General features: G+C 34.1%; 2 protein-coding genes across 3 annotated transcripts in view; one reads left to right on the top strand and one right to left on the bottom strand.

Moving 5' to 3' along the window:
• Positions 1 to 16792, top strand: part of SKP2 (S-phase kinase associated protein 2) — a 60269-nt gene extending 43477 nt beyond the window's left edge. Inside the window, exon 10 of the mRNA XM_057708170.1 lies at positions 13661 to 16792. Coding sequence (XP_057564153.1) covers positions 13661 to 13673 — 13 coding nt within the window. The 3' untranslated portion in view covers positions 13674 to 16792. The remainder of the gene's footprint in view (positions 1 to 13660) is intronic.
• NADK2 (NAD kinase 2, mitochondrial) overlaps positions 635 to 22328 on the bottom strand; it is a 46194-nt gene continuing 24500 nt past the window's right edge. The window contains exons 7-13 of one of the 2 annotated variants that reach the window (XM_057708172.1): positions 18325 to 18403; positions 15368 to 15433; positions 13893 to 13988; positions 9104 to 9159; positions 8923 to 8976; positions 6058 to 6181; positions 635 to 3630 (exon numbers count right to left, since the gene is read on the bottom strand). In XM_057708172.1, coding sequence (XP_057564155.1) covers positions 3492 to 3630; positions 6058 to 6181; positions 8923 to 8976; positions 9104 to 9159; positions 13893 to 13988; positions 15368 to 15433; positions 18325 to 18403 — 614 coding nt within the window. In that variant the 3' untranslated portion in view covers positions 635 to 3491. The remainder of the gene's footprint in view (positions 3631 to 6057; positions 6182 to 8922; positions 8977 to 9103; positions 9160 to 13892; positions 13989 to 15367; positions 15434 to 18324; positions 18404 to 22328) is intronic. The other variant, XM_057708173.1, reaches the window with a different exon arrangement.

Here is a 22328-nt window from a genome sequence, read left to right as displayed (position 1 = left end):
GTACAGCATGAGGAAAGGCACTAAGTAGTCCAGGAAAACTAGAAACATTTTTCCACTGGATACCTAACCTTGGAATAAAAAGGCAACCTCTTGTCTCCCATTCCCACCTGACCAAATGTCCCAGGAAGTCAAAAAAGCTCTCTTCACCAAGAGGCTAACTCCATACCATACAGGTTGAATCCCTAAAGCCTATACCAAACTCATTTTATGGATTTGTTTTCTTTAATATTTGAGTTATTTTTACTTTTTAGTGAATCTAAATATCAAAATGCTGATATTTTGGTATTCGTTAAGCCAAATATCAAAATATCTACCTTGCACATTTAAGCATTAAAATCACTCTACTTTAAGATCTTCCGATGGCAGGGGCTGACTGATGAGAGACAGTAAGGCAGACTTTTTCCATACCCATACATTTTAAAATTAATAGGCACACTGGAATGTATCATATCCCAACCATTACCATGCATTTATATTGTCTTAAACAAAAACTGGTCACACAGTCATTTACATTGGCTTTTAAAATGCCTTTTTACTCAAAACTATTAATTTACTACATGTAAAGTGGATAATCCACAACAACCCACTTAAAAGACTAATGGGAATATTTAACAGAGTAATAGAATGATTTTGTGAATAATCATTTCATCAAGAAATATTTTGAAGGAAAGATCTGAGATGGGAGGAAATAGCTATGTAACAAAGGTTAATTACCAAAGGTATTTTAAATAGATTATATTCTTGTGAAAGCCAAGAAGAACCAGCCTAGCATGGTGACAACCTGATATATCATTCAAGCTCTTTTCAATCATTTAAAGAAAGTAAGTGTAGGGAAGAAAACAAAAGTTGCAGTTGGAAATATATTTTTTAAATAGTTTTAAAAAATACATTAAAATATATTTAACTTTAACTGCTGATGTTGATTTTTTAAAAAGGGAGAACAAAAATTAGTTGCAATTCATGCCTTTGCTATCCTATAAGATACTCAAATTAACACGTAAAACATTCTCTTCTATTTTTTCCTTATAGATCCTCCTTGTTTAGTCAGTAATTTTCCAAAAATTCTATCATAAAATAAAGCCCATGACACTTAAAAAAATACTCTTTATACCTTCCTTCATGTAAAAAACTTACATAAGCCTTCTTATTGACTTACAGTACCCTAATCCTTCATGGTTATTTTTAATATTAAAGTCAAGAATAAACTGCATTTGAAATAAAAAATTCCTCTTTCTAGTTCAGCAGTTCACATAATATGATTTGATTTACTGGGGCCATGAATATAAATACATATGGAGCATCAAAAATATTAACTCAAAATTACCTGAGGAGTCTACTGTACCAGGAAGCACTGTGTTACATTAGCAGTGAATGAAGTCAGCAGGGCACAAAATAATACATAGCAGTGAGGAAAAAAAGACTTGAAACATAACATTTTGGGGATATCTGGTTTTCAAATAATGACCCATAAAAGCTAAAGAAATAAATGACCTAAAAAGAAAAGATAACAATGGTTTAATTTTATTCACATGTAGTTGCCATTAAAAGGTTAACTCATTCATAAAAACTTTTGTTATTCTAACATCCTTTTCCCCTCATCATCTCTTGCAAATAAATCCCCACCACAAAGCAGAAATGTTGGAAGTTATATCACAAATGAAGCACATTAAGTATTTTTAAAACCTTCAAAATATGGCTTATGAACAGTTTTACATAGCAGGTTACCTATTAATATGTTACATATTAAACAAATCTATGGTACCATTTTGCACAATTAGACTTCCTTGATATTAAAGATGGAGTTGGCATTTTTGTCAAAAAGGTATTTTGAACCTGTTAGGGAGTTTCTAGAGTGTGGAATTTCACTTCTTTCTAAAGTGGCATCTTAAGTATATCATCTTTAAATCAACTCAGAAATTAGATCCATCTCTGGGAAAACAACAATTTTTATTGTATGCATCACATACACTCCTTGCTATTACTGTCTATGCAGATACTCAACTGAAAAAGAAAAACAGATTCTTGTTCTGGATTTACATCGAAACCTAGCTTATCTTTGTATAGTAACATTTATATAGAAATTTTGACAAGAACGTGATAAATGTTGCCAGAACTAAGAGCACTCGATTTGATTATACATCCTAGCTTTCACAGAATTTACTTCTGAGCTCACAAGACTCCAGCTCTATCAGGACAGAGTCTGTTTACTTCACCAATGTACATCCAGCACCTGACACAGTACATGGCACGAGTGGGTGTTCAATAAACATTTCGGTGATTGAAGAAAAATTTTTAACAGCAAGTGAAAAAAAAATACAACTCTGAATAACTGGAATGAGAATACCAATTGTCTCATGATGCAGCAAGAGGTACTTTTTGTGATAATTCTAGAATTACTTATAAGTAGGTCAGGAATTAGGTAAAGAAACTGTCATAATGAGAGAAAAAGGAAAGCCATAACATTTTATCCTTCAAAGCTAATGTGTAAAACTTGGAATATGAGCTAGGTGAAAACTACCATGATAATATGTAAGGCAATTCCAAAACCAAAGTGTTTTGCATATTTATTAAATAATCCATCTTCTTTCTGACAATACTCCTAACAGTAGATGAAAACATTTATTAAAGGTTTTACAAAACTCAATAGAATATGTCTACTCAGTTCATCCTATCAGTCTTTGAATCCATGTTACAGAGTTTTAAATATGGAAGAACTTGATTAGACACTCAAATCATTAAAAAAAAAATTACCTAAGACCTAAAATAGTTATTGGGTAATTAATACATTTGTGATAGCATCATGATTTTGTCCAGATATATTTCACCCAGGATTGTCAAAATTAACCTGACAGTCAATTAAATGAGAACATTTATAAATAACTTCAAAAATGATTGAACTTTTTATTTTTAAATCAATAGTCATAACAATATCACTGTGTTCTGAAATTAGAAAACTCTTAGCATATATAAAAACACATTTACCTACTTCAATTAGGTCAATGTCAGGATTTATCAAAATTCTCCATCATCAAAGCTTTTAAAAAAATCTTGATTTTTAGGTACAATAAAAAAATACTAATCAAATGAGATGTGTTTGTTCTGACCAATTCCACAGAGTTAGGAGGGAAAGGAAGGAAAAAAAAAAACTTGTACAGTTAAATTTCAAATCCTAAACATTTAATCTTTTACTTGAGCCTACCTCTCTAAATGTAAAAAGATATCAGCACTCTTGGAAACCAATTGTAAGCAATATAGAAATTTCACTGGTATGAATTCCAATCAGTTTAGTCCATCCATTTTCTTACACAGTGAACATCTTTTCCATCAGAATCCAACAGAAGAATAATGCAAATCTCACTTTCTTGGTCACCTTCGTGCCCAAGGCCAACCAGTCTCAACAATAACCAAAAAATGTAGCTTTATGACTGGTAGTCTGTTTCCACAGTAAAACTATTTTTCCGGTAATCAAAATTGTCATCTGAGGAAATCCTTCACTGTTCTAGAAGCACAGTTCGAAGCTCATCTTCTTTATTGATCAACATTGAAGCAATTGCTCCATCATTAAACTCAAAGGAAGTTCCTCCATCCACAACCATGCAGGCATCCCAACAACGAGAACGAACACAAACCCTGAGCAGAAAGAAACAACTCATTAAATATAACCCTTTTCTTAACCCTAAATTATAGTTTCTGTAAAACACTTCATTTTAATCTAAAGTGGCAGATCATTTGGCCTTGATTTTAAAAATCAAGTTGCTCTTAGGTGAATACATGGGTACATTATCAGAAAATCTCAAAACTTAAATGTTCAGGACAGCTCCATTCACCCAAACATTTCCCAGTGAACATGCGCAGACTTGATAGAACTCATAACCTTTTGAAAATGTTGAGTTATTACAAGTATTTTAAGTATTGAGCAAGAATGTAACTATTTTCATATAAAATTTTTACTTCTGTAAAACATACAGAAAAGGCACAAATTAGTAGGGTACAGCTCAACGAACACACTTGCGTAATCATCACGAAAATGACGACCTGAATGTTACCCAGCTCCCCAGAAGCTCCCTCACTGCTCTTACTCCCATCTCCCAGTCTTTACCCCCAGCCCCTCCTTCCCAAGCATATCCACTATCCTATCTTCAATCGCTATAGCTTTGTCTGTTCTTGAATTTTATATAAGTGGAAGAACACAACAGGCATGCCTGGCTCAATGGCATGTCTGTACCATCGTCCATGTTATTACATGTAGCAGAGTGTGTTCATCTTCATTGCTGTCTGAAACACTTGCATTGTATGAAAACAGCAAAATGTAAATATCTCTTCTACTATTCATGGACATTTGGATTTTTACCTATTGGGAATAGTGCTACTATGAATATGCTCGAGCATGTCTTTTGGTGTCAGCGTATACGTTTCTGCTGGATATATATCTTGGAGGAGAGTTACTGGGTCACTGCATGTGCTGTATTCAGCTTTGGGAGATAACTGCCAAACAATTTTCCAAACTATTACTAACAGCAGTATATGAAAGTTCCAGTTGCTCCACCTTATCGACAGCTGGTATTTTAGCTAGTCTGGTGAGTATGTGTGGTATCGTAGTATGTAGTTTTAATTTGCATTTCTCAGATAAATAATAAGGTCAAGGATGTTTTTCCATACATTTGGATAATTCTCTTTTGTGAAACGCCTGTCCAAGACTTTTGGCCATTTTCCTACTGGGTTGCCTATCTTTTTCTTAGTGACGTGTAGGAATTTTTATAATATATTCTAGATATGAGTCCATTGCTGGATACAAGTACTATCTCACTCTGTGGCTAGCCTTTTTATTTTCTTAATGGTGCCTTGATTAACAAAAGTTCTTAACTGTAATGTAGTTCAATTTATCAAGCTTGTTGCTAAGAAATATCTTCCAGCCACCAAAGTCATAAAGCTGTTCTCCTACTTATATCAGCAAACATTTAAATGAATCTTTACAGTCTCACCCACACTGAGTACAGATTTGTTGATCGATCAAAACTAACTCTCAAATGACAAAGTGATTTTTAATTATGAGTTTCCTTTTTAGTGTCTTTCCTGGAAAAAATCAATTGTGTATTTTCAAAAAAATATATGCACACTATAAGCAGCAATTTGTAATTAAAAGCTGAGATGAAGTGAGAGAGTAGCATAGACATATATATACTACCAACTGTAAAATAGATAGCCAGTGGGAAGTTGCTGTATAACAAAGGGAGTTCAACTCAAGGATGGATGATGCCTTAGAGGACTGGGACGGGGAGGGTGGGGGGAAGTCGAGGGAGGGAGGGAATATGGGGATATGTGTATAAAAACAGATGATTGAACTTGGTGTACCCCCAAAAATAATAAATAAATAAAATAGAAACAGAAAAAAAATAAAAAAATAAAGTGTTCCTTGCTTGCCATGAGATAGGTGACAGCTTTTCATAATTATAGTAGGTTTTCTTGTTAGTTTGGAAAATCGGGTAACCTTCACAAAATAAGAAATTATACACATTTTTGTATATCCTCTTCCCCTCAAAAAAAAAAAAAAAAAAAAAGATCCAAGGCAAATTTAATAGATGTGGGGAGTAGGGGGATTCACTTTTAAGGAAAAGCGGAAAGAAGAATTCTACTGTGAAGTTATATTGCTATACAAATTAGGTTTTATATGAATGTATGTCTGGCTTTTATTCCACAGCATACGAGAAAAAAAGTTGCTTTCCAGTCAGTTTCTTCTGAAGTGATAATTTGATTTTACTATGTCTTAATATAGTAAAAACAAACAAAAAGAAACAAGCCCACATCACCCAATTAAATAACTATGTCCTTTCTAGTCACTTAAATTTTACTTTTCTCTAAAATGCAACAAGTTTTAGAGAAAATATCACTTTAGCCAGGTTAACATGATATGATACTTCTTTAGTTCCACAGGTTCTACTTTTCCTGCTAGACTGAGTTTGAAGGAGTGAATTTAATGAAATTGAATATTTTTAAAGCCAACTGTGCTTTATAATTACAAGGAAGGAAAACAGCCACAAGAAGACTTTGGGAGCTTACTTTGAGGTGAAACAACGCTGACGACTGCTTGAGAAAATTCTGTTTGCTATTGGTTCTCGAATACTGAAAAGTATTTTTGGTTCTTCTGGACTGTAGAGCAGCGATTCATTATATTCATTTGTAACTATAAAGGAAAAAAGCCAAGTACTAGCACATTCAATGAAAGACAGTCACTTCTGAGAAGAGCAAAAATGAAAATGGATGCCATCCCCAATTTAAAAGCAGTTCTATTCCAAAGGTCTGTTTGGCAGCAAGTTTCTTGGAACTCACAACACATTCCATGAAAACAACAACAACAACAAATGCTTGCAGATGAGGAATATGTTCCAAGATCACCCCACAGAAGCCTACATCACCCACAATATAGAAGAAATGGGTACATGGGGGGGGGGAGGGGACGGACTATAAAGGTAGTAATCAAACAAAAACAAAAAGAGAGAGAAACTAGTTTGAGGCACTCAAAAATGGAACTTGAGTTGCCATAATCCCTTGCTAAAAGTCCCTTTCCAAAATACCATGCCAAAGAGTTCATAAGTATAAGCTAACAGCCTTGATATAAAATTCAGTCAAAAACAATGGCAGGCAATATGCTTTCTCTAATGAAACTGCTACTACTCAAGATATTTCTAGAAGTCTTTGGGATGTGCTTTCTCTCTAACCAAGAGGCACACAAGAGTTGGCATGCAGAGCACAAACTGGTTCCAGACAACTGCACAAAGAGACTGGGCTTGAAAGAGTACTGAGTTGAGCACCACATTAAAAACATTACAAGACTATCAGATAATCTACCTTATATACCAAATTTTCATTTGAATTAAATGAAGTGTCTGTAACAGTGACTGCACCATTGGCATTCACTATTGCTTCTGAAGACAGTCAAATCTTCAAAGGAATAATATTCATTCAGTAAAGCAGTATGCTTATTAAAAGAAAAAGCAATCACTACTTTATATATACCCTCAAATTAATTTATATACCTGATATAAATTTCAGTTGTTTTGTATACATTATGCTTTAAGTTAAATTATATAATGAAGAATCAATTACTATAAATGCCTAACTTTCCTTTCTTTGATACAGATTTAACACTAATTTTAGCTCAAAGCTACGATTAAAATAATCTTCTAGGTCTCAAATTAAGAGAGGGACAAAACAGTCCGTTTTAGAGGGCTGAAGTAACCACAGAGATTTAGCCCTATTTATATACTACAAGGGTGAGTCAAAAATTATCCACACTCTGGCTATACCATTTATTTCAATTAACTTTTAGAAAAGACATCATTTTTTGACATAATCTCCTTGCTTTTCAATACACTTTGTCTATCTGTCAACAAGCTTTCATATTCCCTCATGAAAAAAATGTTTTAGCCTGAGCTGCGAGCTACAAATACACTGCTGTTTTCACTTCTTCATCAGAAGTGAATCTTCGTCCTCGTAGGGCTGCTTTCAGGGGACCAAACAGGTCAGAGTCTGATGGAGCAAGATCAGGACTATAGGGAGGATGCTTTAACACCTCAAAACAAAGCTTTTGCAGAGTGTCGACAGTGTGGGCAGAAGTGTGTGGACGTGCACACCCTCAGACCACAAAAAACAAAATCACAGCACAGTGCTCTTCTTTCGTGCAAATCACAAGTGGGGCATCCATTTTTGCTCCCACTGCAGTTACAAATGAACTGATGTAACACATTCACACCTGCACAGCAGTGACTGGGGAGACAGTAGCCTTGAACACAAAGCACTGATAAGACAGTGCGGTCAACAGAAGTTTTAATACAACCACAGTGTGGATAATTTTTGACTCACCCTCGTATTTGAAAGACAAACCATCTAACCCAACAAAGAAAGTCTTACAAAAATCCAAAATATACAAATAAAATGAACTCACACTGTTAACATACTTTATCATGAATTGCTAAATCATTTTAAAAGCAATCAATAAGAACGTGTCTGTTCTCATAACTCTCAAATTCAAATGTTTATGGATGACAGGTGTAGCCCAGGTAAATAAATGCAACTATAAACAAGTTTGGGTTTTTTGTTGTTTTTTTTTTTTTTTTAAATAATTTACCTTGAAATCTTAGAATACTCTTCAATTAAACAGAGACAGTACAACTTAGCTTTAGTTTGAGGTTCATACTTTCAAAAATGATCCTGGTAGATGAGTAGACTTATTGTGTTAAAATTTCATATGCAAATCAAATGAATGTGGTTTTCAGTTTACGAATAAATACTTTTAAAAAATAAAATTTAACAAATAAATTTGAAGAATTCCTATGCCCCAGCAATCTACATCCACTCTCTCATTCCACAGCTGAGGAAGCAGAGGAGCAAAGAAACAGTCTCACCCACTGTTTCACAGTGAATGACTGGTTGGTCTGGGACTGGAACCTAGGTCTTCAAATTCCCTGATCAGTATCCTTTCTCCAATAGTGCTGGCTCTCTTAAAGGAACCCTGAAATAACTGGGCAGGAGAAGGTTAAAGAGAACATTTTAGCGAACGCGAAGGTAAGCATTCACAGCTCCATGAATTCCTTCTCATTCAGAGGATGTTAATGGCACCCCGAGCTTAGGTATTTTCCTAATTGTCAGATGTGTATTTTTCTACATTTGCCTATCCCTCTGGACATGTTTGCAGTCACACGGTTTTGACACAGAGGTTATATTTCCATGGTTGACAAAAATCATAATATAAAATTCCAGCTTTAAACTTTTTATTGTTTCAAAACATTATAAGTGTATTATATTAAGAGCATGTTTGAGTCAAAAAAAGTACTATGCTTTGCTTAATTAGACAAGTACACTTTGCAATAACATCCTCAATATATATACAGAAAATGTTAGTAATTATGATCATTTGTCACTGACCTTTCTCTACCAATTCTCTGCTCAATGGAAGACTTAAATTTCCTTGTCGTTTTGCTATTAAAAAAGGAAAGGGGGAAAATATCTTGATTAAATATTTTATAATGTACAATATAGCTAACATAAAATAAATACATATACAGCATATTATAATTGTAACATATAAGAGCTATTTGATACTCACCAATATTTAGAACATCTTCCACAGCCTGAGGTGCAACCCTGTTAATATTGAATGACCTAGAAACAAAACGCCATATATATTTTTTCTTATTTTAGTTCTAAAAACATATGAAAAATGAAAAAGAAATAATCTACTTAATGTACTTAAAGAATTCTTAGAAATCGTCAGGAAAAAAAATGACCAAAAGACAATAGCCACTTTACACAGCTTTAAAAAGTGGGCAAAGTTCACAGGTCTATATGAAAAAAATGTTCAGTCTCACTCATACTTGAGGAAGTACAAATTAAAACAAGATTTTTCTCAGATTTTAAAGATTAAAAACTGATAATGTATTGATATGGTATGGGAAAAGTATTCTCATACACTAATGGAATTATAGAAATTGCAACTGGAGGGCAATTCTGCTCTATTAGATTTAAAATGAACATATCCTTCAATCAGGTTTATCCTAAAATATACTTGTATATATAATACACAAAGACAAATACAAGAATATTTATTGAAGCATTGTATATAATAGCAAAACTACTGGAAAGCACATAATAGCAAAACTAAAGGAAGCTGAGTAAATAAACTATATTATAGCTACTCAGTAGAATACTATGCAGACATTAAAAACGCTAAAATACAACTAAATGTACTGATATGGAAAGATATCAATATGTTAAGTTAAGAAACCAAAAGCATAAAACAGTATATATGTGTATCTATTTATATAAAACTTCCCTGTTTTACTTATATTAAAAAATATATACATATATAGAGTGGTTCTATCTGGAGATTAGTACTAGAGATGTGAAATGAAAGAGACTAGCTTTTCCCTTTATACTCTTTGTATTATTTAACATATTTTTAAATGCGTATTTCTTCAAATTATAAAATCGTCTCTGAAGAGAAATTTTTTACTAGCAAGATGCCTCGCTTAACTACTTAAGAACAAATGTTAACATAAACATGAATAACTTTTAAAAGTAGCTCTGTGATGGGGTCTAAAAAGATGGTTAAGGAAAGGTTTAAAAAAAAAATCTTCAAGGTAATTTGGAATTCTTCTCCTGCCTCTAATTCTTCTCACTCTTCCAGGAGACAGTCCCAATGAACAGGAACAACACTGCATCGTCACACAACTCCACACCTAACCCAGTGGCTCTTAACGTTTTTGAGGAGGAATAAGAGATACTCCTTACACCCCTCTAATCCTATACTCTCCACATTTTGAGAAATGTGAAAACATTTTGGACATTCTCTTAAGAAAAATGCAGATACACACATTTTTATATTAAACAAATTGGGGTCATTCACAGACCATATCCCTAGGCTAAAAAAAAAATCTAAAATCTGGCCCGTGCCTATCCTATTTTTCACCATTATCTGCCCTCTAATTTCACATTCCCAACACCCCAGGCTCATTCTTACCTCTGTACCTTTGATCATACTTGCTATGTGGTATAAAGCAAAATACTTCGAGTGTTCTCACTTTCTTATTGTTTAATATAAGGTTCACAAACCCTATCTCATTAGTCACATATTACAAGACATAAGGCACTTAGGGCATTGCCTGGCTCATGGCAAGAACTCAACACTAAATAAAAATGTCAAATGTGAGAAATACGTATGAGTTATACTCTAATTCCTCTGAATACACTCATTACTGAAAGATACTGTTTTGGAATTCCAAAAGTCATATGAAAATAAGCTGCTTATTAGGGTTCCACTGAATTAAAATATGTAAAGGCAATAGATACTAATTACTTATATCTCCTTAATGTAGTTAAGACTTTGTTTAAGAGAACAGAAGTCTTGTAAGACATGCTCTAACATTCCTAGAACTATGACTTATTAGGGTTACCACAAACCAACACAAACTAAGTTCTCTGAATTGGGGTTAAATTAAAACTAATTTCCTGTGGTTTAAATCTAAATCTCAGCCAATTCACTTTACCTTTAGGAATGGTTTCCATTCTATATCAAACCATATGCCAGAGCAGGTGTTAGCCAGCACACTTTTTCCTTAAAGCTACAACCTTCACCATTCTAAGAGTTCTCATTTGAAATCAGACATAACTTCTACTAAAGACAACCAAATTGAAAGACAAAGAGTCTCATATCTTCATCAGCTAGTAAAACTTTCTCTTTATTTGAGAACATCTCCTCACCCTTAATTAAGTCAGCTAGGACAGAACGTATGGAGGAGGAGGACTGGGAACAGTCTTAAGAACTCATGGAACCATAAATGATCCTGCTTTGTGGCACTTCTCCTAGTGTGTGCTGCAAATCACATTTCACACAGGGAAGAGGACCAAGATGAGAATGGAACAATGCAGAGACTTGCTATGCAACACAGCCACTGCATCCTACATCCTGCGCAAGAATTTTTAGAAGTGCAAAGATGGGACAGCTAATCCCTGAACTCTTTTTTCCCCCCATAGACACATGATTAAGCTATATTTCCCACCCCCCTCTTGCTACATAGCAAGTAACGAAGTTCTAGCTAAAGGAGTAAGAGTGGCTATCATGGCAGCACTTCCGAGCATGTCTCATAACCTCCCACAGAGGACCCTCTGTGCTCTTCCTCCTCCTGTGGCTCAGGAGGTCTGCAGTCTAGAGTGAAGTCCAGAATTGACATCCTTATTAGCCACATGGCTCTGGGCAAGTCAGTGAACTTCTGAGACTTTTTTTTTTTTTCCAGATCTTTACTGGAGTATAATTGCTTTACACTGTTGTGCCAGTTCTGAGACTTTTTATACTCTATTAATGAAAATAAAATCACCTAATTCCAGAGTATTTTTGAGAATTTAAATAAGACAATATAGTTACTTGGGACAAAGAAAGTGCTCAAAGATGGTACTGCAGTAAGTTGAAATGATTAATGTATAGAACATATAGCTTTCCCTCAGTCCCTATGGCCCCTTGGCTTCTCTTTTCTCCCCCCACTTGCTGAAAAGAAAAAGGATCAAAAATAGATGGGAAACGCAATCATAATGAAAGAATTATCAATAATGACAGGGAGGAGAGTAGAACATGTTAGAAGCAAGCAAGCTGCACAGGGCTGAGTAGAGAAGAAAAGGGACTGGGTAGCCAAGATGGCGGGGATAGGATATAGTTAGAGAGACAGAAAGAGTTAGCTCCATACCAGAACACAGGAGACTAAGCGGATGGTAATAAGTAACACAGAGAAGACTGAAATTCGAATCTAAGTCATACTTGTTTAAATGCACCATCAACACAGGACTCAACTATAGGTGTGTGGTAGGGGAAATAACGCTCAATTTTAAAGTATCCAAACTTCAAGTCAGTTTGATAAGCACTGTTTTAGCTGTATCTGTGAGCATGCAGTCATTTATCCAAAAAGTATTTAAGTGAATATGTATTAAGTACTGTGCTATGCACACAAAAAAACTGAGGGGAAAAAATCTCTAGTCCCCATCCCATGTGCCTCAAGTTGCTCAAACTAACTGGATATGAGCTTATTAGAAACTAATAATGTGCTAAGTGCTACAATAGTGCTATGAAGAAAAAGTGCTGGGTAAGGGCAAAGAAGGGGATTAATTAACTAAGCTTATGAAAGGAACTAGGTCTTAAGCAAAGGCTTCCTACAGAAAATGACATTTAAAGACTGGAATTTTCAGCCAGTGGATGGAGACTGAAGAATGTTCAGGCATTCAATGCAGGAAGAAACTGCATCGAGCAAAAACAAAAAGCCCAGAAAGAACGTGGCTCGTGCTAAGAATTGCAAGTAGCCTGCAGCGTCGCCCGTGTGATGGGTAGGGTCAGGCAGGAGTAGGCTGGCACGGAAATGTAGGTCATATTTAAAGGGCCTTGTATGACAGTCTGAGTAATATGAACATAGGAGTCAATGAAAGTTTTAAAGCACAGAAGGAAAACAGTGAGATATATCTACATTTTAGAAATATAACTCTGTGGTAGTAGGATGAATGACAGCCTGAAGAATAAACGGTGAGGCACAAAGAATATTCCCAGAAAAGCTGGGGGCCTATACCAAAGAAATAGTAATAGAAACTGAAAAAGGGGAGCTAGAACTTCTGAAGTATATCTGACAGGATTTAGAGAGGGGAGAATAGGGAGACTCAAAGATAAGACCAAGGTTTTAAGGAGTAATGTGTTTTCCTGAGAATATGAAGTCGAGGATAACAGTGATACTATTAAGCAAGACAGGGAACACGGGGAGAACAACCGAAGGTAATAAACTCAGTTTTAAGTGTTTTGAATTTGAAGTGCTATCAACATCCTATGTATTTGGTAATTTCACAATATGAGTTTGTACTCAAGAGAGAAGACAGCTATAGATAAAAGTCTGGGAGGCAGGAGCATGTGTGTACTAAGAAGTAGAAGAGACTTCCCAGAGAGAGTCACAGGGTAAACAAGTTTCAGGATGTCCCAGGTTATCTCCAGTTAGGCCTTGAATGCACAAACCTCCAGCATACTTTTTGGCACTGTACTTTGTTTTCATTTCTTTACTATTACTTAAAGTATTCATTTTTAAAAATATATAGTCCATAAAAACATTTCTCATTTTCTTTTTTCTCCTTACAAACCTAGTGCACGAAGCTAAAGAATGACCAGATCCAGGCTGAGCTATAATCTAAGAAGTCAAAGCTGGACTCCTGGACCCAATCGATGAATGTAGCAGAAACTGAGCCAACCAATGTAACAAGGCCAGGCTACCTCTCGTGTATTAAAGGCCTTAGATACACCGACATGAGATAGCAAGTAAATTACATTACTTCAAGTATTTCACAAAAGTTGATAAGCAACATCCCAAGTTACTCACCAGGCCTTTGATCCTGTTCCAGTACACAAATTGAGCCCTGAACTCTTCTGTTTTTCCCACGGACCATCATCAACTGAAATCTCGTAGTAGGAAGCCCTATGAATTGAGAATATAAAACTGGATTTGTTGAACTTATGTCTCACGGTAAATAAGATAAACACAGCCTTTTTCAGAGCTGATGAAATCTAAGTAGGCCAGCTTGACTCAGACATACCTGACTTAGCAGGCACACACATCATGATGCTAATTCCAATACTAATTCAGGGATGTCTGCATCCCTCTCTGATCTAAATGCACCACCTTCCTACCAATACTTTAACATTTCAAACAGGAGCTTCTTGTAAATTTTTACCTAGCATTGCTGCTACTGATTTTATGGAAACATACAGAACCTTATTTCAGAATTCAAAAAGAAAATACCATTCCTAGGGGACTTTCATTCTTGGTAGCTGGTCTTTGATATAGCTAAGTCTGCATCTAATCCTTCAAGTTACCAACAGTTTCTGCTAAACTTTTGTTTCTTAAGTTATATACTAATGTGCCTTTTGAATTGATAGTAAGCTAGCAGAGATAATGAAGTTCTAAAGAAAAGTTTCAACCAGTCCTGGATTAGTGGACAAAACTAGGGAGAAAACAAGAACTGTAATTTTTAAAAAATTTATATTTCTTAGAATATTTAATAAATATGGAATCAACTGAGTCTCCTGACACCAGCAAAAATGACACTATTCTTTAATTGCATGAATGTATAAATGATGTGTAACTATTCAAAGAGCTTTTGAAACATGTAAAAGCTTATTTTGTGAACTACGTCTTAAAATAATGGTGTCACTGGTCAACACTGGGTTACTTTTCTCCAGCAAATAAAAAAGTTAAAATAAACCCTTAAAAAAAAAATTAAAAAAAAATATAAAAAAAAATTAAAACAATAAATAAATAAATAAACCCTTAACAAAATACAGCGTTTCAAAATATGACAATTATTAGACATGCCTGCAAATGCTAACACTCAATGGATAATTTATCTCTTATTCTAACAGTTTCATTTTCTCCTGCCAAGCTACTGGTTTGTGAACATTTTACATGATACAACTCCATGTCATGTTTTCTCTCAAGTCAGCATTCTCTACAAAAATAAATGATAGCAAGCCTAACATTCACATTTAATCTATTTCATAGCTTTGTTATGTCTTCCTAGAAAATCAGGAATTTTAGGTACATTAGGAGCCTATTATATACAGACAAGCCAGCCGAATCCATAGGAATGGCTGCTATTATGCCAGAATCACATAGAACCCAGAGGTTAGAGGTAAGTGGGGGTAGAAGAGAAAGAAGAAGTAAAGGCAAGAGATGTTGAGCTCAAAAACAATGAACAAATTTAGTGTCATTCTCACATGCAGGTTTATCAAGATTAGTCAACCCACAGAATTCTGGTTTCAGGGAAATTATTTTTTTAAGGCAGCAATAAAACTCACAGTCCCTTTAGAGTGGGTATATTTCTTCTTAAATTGTCCACTGCTACAGCCCAAGAATAAGACATTCTAGGTTAGAACAAATAGGAGAAAAGAAAAAAAAATTGGGCTTTTAAAATGTTCTTAAGTCTAAGAACATTATAAATGAGGCAGGAATAATATTGCTGCACTTCATATTTTCCAAGCAAAGCACTTCAGTTTTCAGGAAGACTACGATTCTATTGCACACACTGAAGAATGGCACAGGCTTACCCTGTGACCCTGGCTTTGTTATTTATTAATTGTGTGATTTGGGGCAATTCGGTTCACTTCTCTGAACCACAGACCTCCTTATAAAATGGAGATAATGATAACATTTGGCAGGACTCATCAATATTTATTCATTCCATAAATATTTATTAAGTGTCTAATACTTTTTAACAAGCACTTTGCTAGGTAGTGGGGATTTAACGGCAAACATAACAGACACGGTCTTCTTAAAGTTTATATTCTAGTAGGTAAGTCAGAAATTTTAAGTAAATAATAATTACCAACTATTTAGAGTGCTGTTTACTGCTTTAAACAATAAACAAGATACTATATAAGAAATAATACAAGATGACCCTGGGATACCTCTGCCAGAAGGAAGGTGTGTACAGGCAGGGGCAGTTCAAAAAACAGGCAATACTTTACAAGTTTTCATGAAAACTCAATACAGGATCTGGGATCAGAAATGCTGTGTTGACGTGACGGTTCTGATACTAATTAACTAAATATATGACCTTGGGCTAGTTATCTGAATTGTCCAAATCTCAATTTTTTCACTGATAAAAGCAACTGCTCTTCCCACAGAGTTGCTACGAGCACGTGTGACATCTTGTTCACGTATTCATTTCCTTTCTGCCAAAGAATCTTTAGAAATAAGTTCTAATATTTCCAGGAGTTAAACCTTTTTCAATAGCATCAGAAGCCAACCCACTGCTGTCCTTATCTTAGTAAAGACATCAGGTGAGGCACCAAAGATCACAAAAAGAACCAGCATCAGACATCAGGGGTAAACCAACCAAACCATGACTACCACGAAAAATAAAAGCATTCAATCTAAAACCTCCTAATGGGACTTCACTGAATTTCCAAAAATCTATCAACTGATCCCAATTTTCCTCCTTTTGTAAGTTATTTTTTAGTAAGAACAAATCATAAATCAACACTAGTAGAAGCTATCAGTAGTTATGAACTTTAAAATATACAAACAGAGTAACATAAGCCATTAATGGCTTTGCTAGAATAAGCATAAACTCACAAAACATCTTTACCTTTCTCATCTATTTATTTTAATGTAGACTTTCTCCAATCTCATTTTAAAGTTGCTGTTCTCTTCTGCCTGTCTTTAGCAATAATGACTACATTATATCACTAATTAGTTACATTCTCTTCCTTCTCTCATGACATAAATATATCCATTACGTATTTCCATAGTGCTTCAAACTTGATATGTTATATACAAAGTTTTTTCTGTTGCTGCATAAGTTGTACTGTATTAAAATAAACACATCTTTACATTTTATCATATTTTGAAGTTCTTTAAGGAATATATTTTTATTTGATTTCTTTGAAGAATACATTTACTTTTAAATAATTTTTTAAGTATGTATTTTACTACCTTCCAAAAAATTAAGATACCACTACCTTTATCTTATTCATCTTGATATCCCTAGTGCACACGGCGGGTGTGCAATATATTTTATTGCATAAATTTAACATTATATTAATCAAAATATAACTCAAAAAGATCACTCAAATCAGATAAGTTATTGGCTAAAAATGTGCCTTTTTAAGACAAATTTTTCTCATCATAATTAAACTTCCTATAAAAGGATGACTTAAAGCGAATTTCAGAATATATGAAACTCTCAGTAAACTAGGGAATCAATTAGTGACCTTCAAAGGGTCACATGGTTCTGGAAGCAGGAAAGTAGGATATAGATTCATCTCTATCTTCTACCCCTAATTCACTTACATCAACAAAAATGAGAAGGAAAGTTCTAACATAGTACCAAGAGTTAAATTAACTTTATATTATGGCATTTTATAACTGGTGTCACACAAAAAAATTTTTGCAAAAAAAGTCTGACAATTTAAGCCTAAGTTATATTTAACACTCACAAAATAGATTTTATCAGTAATAAAACACATGCTGTATTTTTAAATTCCTAGTGAAGAACTTTGCTAACCTTAATTTTTGATAATAATGGTTACAAATCTTAAGCTGTCAATACACTTGCTTTATGATGCTGCACTAAGAAGGATCAACATCACGAATGTTGTGTTCTTGCCAAAAATGTTTATTCTGAATCTTATCATGCAGAGGAGAAAAGAAGTCATACAAATCTAAAATAAGGAATATTCTGCAAACGAATTGGTTTAGACCATTCAAAAATGTTAAAATCATAAATGACAAAACAGAGGTAGGGCTAAGAATAGTTCTTAATTAAATCTAAAGGGCCATGATAGCCAAATGTATTCTCCTTAACTGGTTCCTGGATCAAAACAAGCAAACAAATAAATCAGCTTTAAAAAACATCAAGACAGTCAGTAGGGCAATTTTAATATGGAATATGGACTGTTTATAAGATCCATGTTTTATATCAATAGTAAATATATGCCTATATATCATTCTCTCAAACATTTATAAAGCACCTATATGATAGATTAAAGGCTCTGGGAAATACCGCAGTAAAGAAACCTGAGTAACTTTGTTTAACCTAGGGTTTCACAAAAGTTTTTGGTAATAAAACCTTCTTTCCTCTTAATATGTATTAATGTGTACAAAGGTTTGGAAATATTTCATTAAATAATTCATTTCTCTTACTTATACAGTATTAATTATTCACAAAACTTAGGCGGTAGAAATTTAATAAATAGCTTAAAAATTACTAAAATATTAAATTTCAAACTCAAGATCACAGGTTTCAAAGTACCTGGATGATAGACTCTCCCCAATGAAGACTTCATTTAGCGCTCTCACTGGCAAAAGCTGGGGTCCAGAAGCCTCAAACCCTGCAGGTAATGAAAAAAAAAAAAAAATCTAAGACAGCTCCTTAAATTTTAGAAACGTTATCATATAAATTTTTAAAACTATAAATATATTCATATTTGTCTTAATAGTGTCTATACCGTAACATTATTAACACATAAATTAAATCATACTTAAAGTATTCACAATACAAACCCACAAAATCATGTAAACATTACAGCTGCAATGCAGCCCCCGTCTCTCCAAAAGAAACCTTAGGTCTTCTGGAAACAATTTTTCAAGAGTGATAAAATATATTTATCCATAGCATAAGATTCATGTTGTCACACTTGACTTAGTTTTACTCTGGAAGCTTCAGAAGTGGAAATGGTCAAGTACTTCCAAAGGAGAGCCATTCTGGATTTAAGCAACAAATTACTTGAATGGCTCAGGTAAGAAACCAAATCAGACATGTTAAAAATCAGATGATTTTTTCAAATAGAAAACCTCAAGAGTGTTTTTTAGCAATGGCAGCACTGGAGAAACAACGCCATATCTTTTATGACTCCTAAAAAAAAGTCATCTTTTTTTATGCTATAAGGTTGTATGCACAGCTTAAGTAATCTTCCTTGATGATTACTTAAACATCACTCCATCACGCAAAATCCTCCAAAGAATTCCCCCTGCTTTCTGGGTCAAACTTGTGATTGTCACCTTCAAATGGTCTCTCTTACTTTTTATCTTTTACCAGTCTCCAACTGGAAATGCCAGCCCCTTCTTCTCAATGTCACCAAAAGCAGATTCATTACACCCAAGTATCTCCTGCTGGGCAAGCACTATGGAACAAGTTCCCTTTTCTGTCTCCTCCACATTTTTTTCCCTTAGTCAAAGCTTAAAACTTCACCTCAGTTGTGGCAGTAGCTAGCCTCTCAGATGGTCCCCAGTGATTCCTGCCTCTGGTATTCACATTCTTGTATAATTCTCCCTCTCACATCACACCAAGATTAGTCTGTGTGATCAACGTATGGCAGAAGTGATGATACATCGCTTCTGAGATTTGGTATAAAAAGACACCCTGGCTTCTACCTTGGTCATTCTCTCTCTTAGATCACTTGCTCTGGGGGAAGATATTTCATAAGCAGTCCGATGGAGAAGCCAACATAGTGAGGAACTGAAGCCTCCTAACAGCCATGTGACGAGTTGTAATGCAGATCTTCCAGTCCAGTCTTGTCTTCAGATCCTGCTGTCCTGGCCAACAGTTTGACTGCCACCTCCTGAGAGACCCTAAACCCGAACGAACAAACTAAGCCATTCTTGGATTCTTGACCTTCACAATCTCTGTGAAATCATAAACATTTTGTTTTAAGATGCTAAATTCTGGGGTAATTTGTTATGTTTTAAGATTCTATGTTTCGGGGTAATGTGTATAGATATCTAATTCACATTAGACACTTAATACGCTGATAAAACTTTCCACCATTGCCACCAACACAACCACCAATCTATTATTCTCCTCTGACTTGTAGTCTATTTGTTCATAAGTTTATTGAATGTTAATTACATGTATCTCATTTCTTTTGGATTATAACTGCCTAAAGTGCCTAACTATTCTTTCAATTATAACGAGCTGTTATTACAAAACCAAGGAACCTTTGAAAACTTATTTGACTAAAGTATATAATGGATTAACATCATCACCTAAATCTCATACTATGGTAGAAAGAATCTGACACCAAAAGGTATATAAAAAATTTGATGTGTTTAATCAAATTTGATTGTACTTTAGACTGCAAAACCTAACTTTTGAAACTGTCTAAATTTGGTACTAAATGTATTCACATTTTCACATCTGACAAGTTTTACCGATATAAAAAGTTAAAATTTATTGTTTAAATTATTTTTCTTTACATAGCATAAATTACTAATGGAATGTTTTACATCTTCCCACAGGTTTTCTGCAAATGCTTGGCTAACAGTAAGTACTCACAAAATATTACTAACTAATAAATCTGAAATCTCACCAAACTGTAACCGTATGTTTTTCTTTTATATGGTCTTGACTTTTTAGCTCTATTCCCCTTTTCCCTCATCCTAATTTTCCTTTCTGTATTGCACTTTTATTATGTGTGCTTACTGAATTGCACTTGAAATCTTTTATCAAAGGAGGAAGAGAAAACATAAAATTGCTTCAAGTCTCATTAATCATCTTAATTCTGCTTATATTTTCTTTCATGCTAACTGACTACCAAATATTATCTAATCATGAAACTGTTCATTGACAGTTTGCTTCAACAGGACATAAAAAGATGGACTCAATTAACAATTTTCTATCCAAGAGAATGCATTACAAAATTCATTAATTTGTATTTTTTTTTATTAATTTGTATTTTTAAGTACAGAATTGTTATACTAGTGACAGAGACTGCAGCCCTGTGCAATTCTCTCACACTGTCAGACGGTTAGACTATGTTTCCGGGTCTACTTGCACTGGTTATACCCATGGGACTAGTAACGCGACCAATGGAATATGAGCAAAGCAGTGAAAAGGCCTGGCTCCTAAAACTTCCCTAAGGATCCTCCATGCTCTCACTGTCTTCTTCACCCCCACAAGCTACAGAGGATCCAAGAGAAGACTCAGAGGTCTTAGAAGATGGTAGGAGCCACTGTTTAGAGGTTGCCTGAACACCCCCTGGACAGTTAGCTGAGCTATAAATAAACCTTCAGTAAGTACGTTAAGCCACTGAGATTATGGGATTGTTTATCAAATCAATTCACTTATCCAAATTAATACAACCAGGCTTGCAAATAAGAAAGTTACTAGTTAATGTGAGTAGAAGTTTTTTAAAAAATAAATTAGTCAACCCTACCTTCCCTTGAAGGTATAAAAGGTAATAAAAATGAATTATTCTTCATTAACTTGTATACAAATATAATCTAGTTAAGGATAGATAACACTAAATAGTTAGAAAATTTTATTTGTTTAAAGTTAAATCATCTCTTTTGCAAGCTGAAAAGTTTTCTTAGAAAAAAACTAGGATTTTTCTCCTCAGTAATCTTATGTTCTAAATTAGAAAGCTAAATCGGGGATAAAACATGGTGGTATATTTATAATCTCAAACCTACTCCTATATTCAAAAATCCCAAATGGCAGCATCCTAGAAAATGTCCCCTGCCAACTTGAAGAGAATTTAAATAGAAAGTATGAGATATACCTTGAAATCCTTCTAAATTTTTTTCTCAGAAAATAAAGCTCTTTAATCAAAAACAAACAAAACCCCTCCAACAAAAAAGCCCACTAACATAGTGCCTAGGCATTGTAAATGTCATATAATTGCTAATAACAATATTTAATTAATAATAAATAGAGCAATTTCTAGTGCTATTATTGAGAAATGTGAAACTACTCTGATTCCAGATTCTTTTTATCTAAAATAACCTGTTCCAACCACAATCACCACCACCACCACCATCACTTCCTTTCTGGAAGCTTGCAAGAGGTTTGCTTTATCACTAGTATTCTGACATACCTTGGTGTGGGATCTTTTACCATTGATTATACTAAGTACTTTGTGGGTCCTTTCATTCAAAAACTGGCGCCTAAGTTTTGAGAAATTTTTTTTTTTTTTCAAATTTTGAACATTTTCTGTTCTTTTTTAGAACTACCACTAATCAGATATGAACATCCTGGACATTACTAAGTTTACATGTAATTTTGTTCTATATATATTAATTTAGTTTATAAACTAAAACCAGTGAATCTGAGATAGGAATCTGAGCAGTGAATCTTTAAATACCAATCTACATCTTTCCTATAATGCTGTTGGTGAAAAGAGCCAAATACTGAACATCTTCTGGTAACAGCAATAACTTCTTTTGGTGAGGTATAAAGATTTTAACATTTTAAAATCTTAAAAAAATTTTTTTAAATCTTAATAGTTATTGTAGTCTTTCAAAAACAATAATAGGAAA

Source organism: Hippopotamus amphibius, chromosome 15 (assembly GCF_030028045.1).
Source record: "Hippopotamus amphibius kiboko isolate mHipAmp2 chromosome 15, mHipAmp2.hap2, whole genome shotgun sequence".
Lineage (NCBI taxonomy): Eukaryota > Metazoa > Chordata > Mammalia > Artiodactyla > Hippopotamidae > Hippopotamus > Hippopotamus amphibius.
This window is presented reverse-complemented; position numbering and strand designations above follow the sequence as displayed.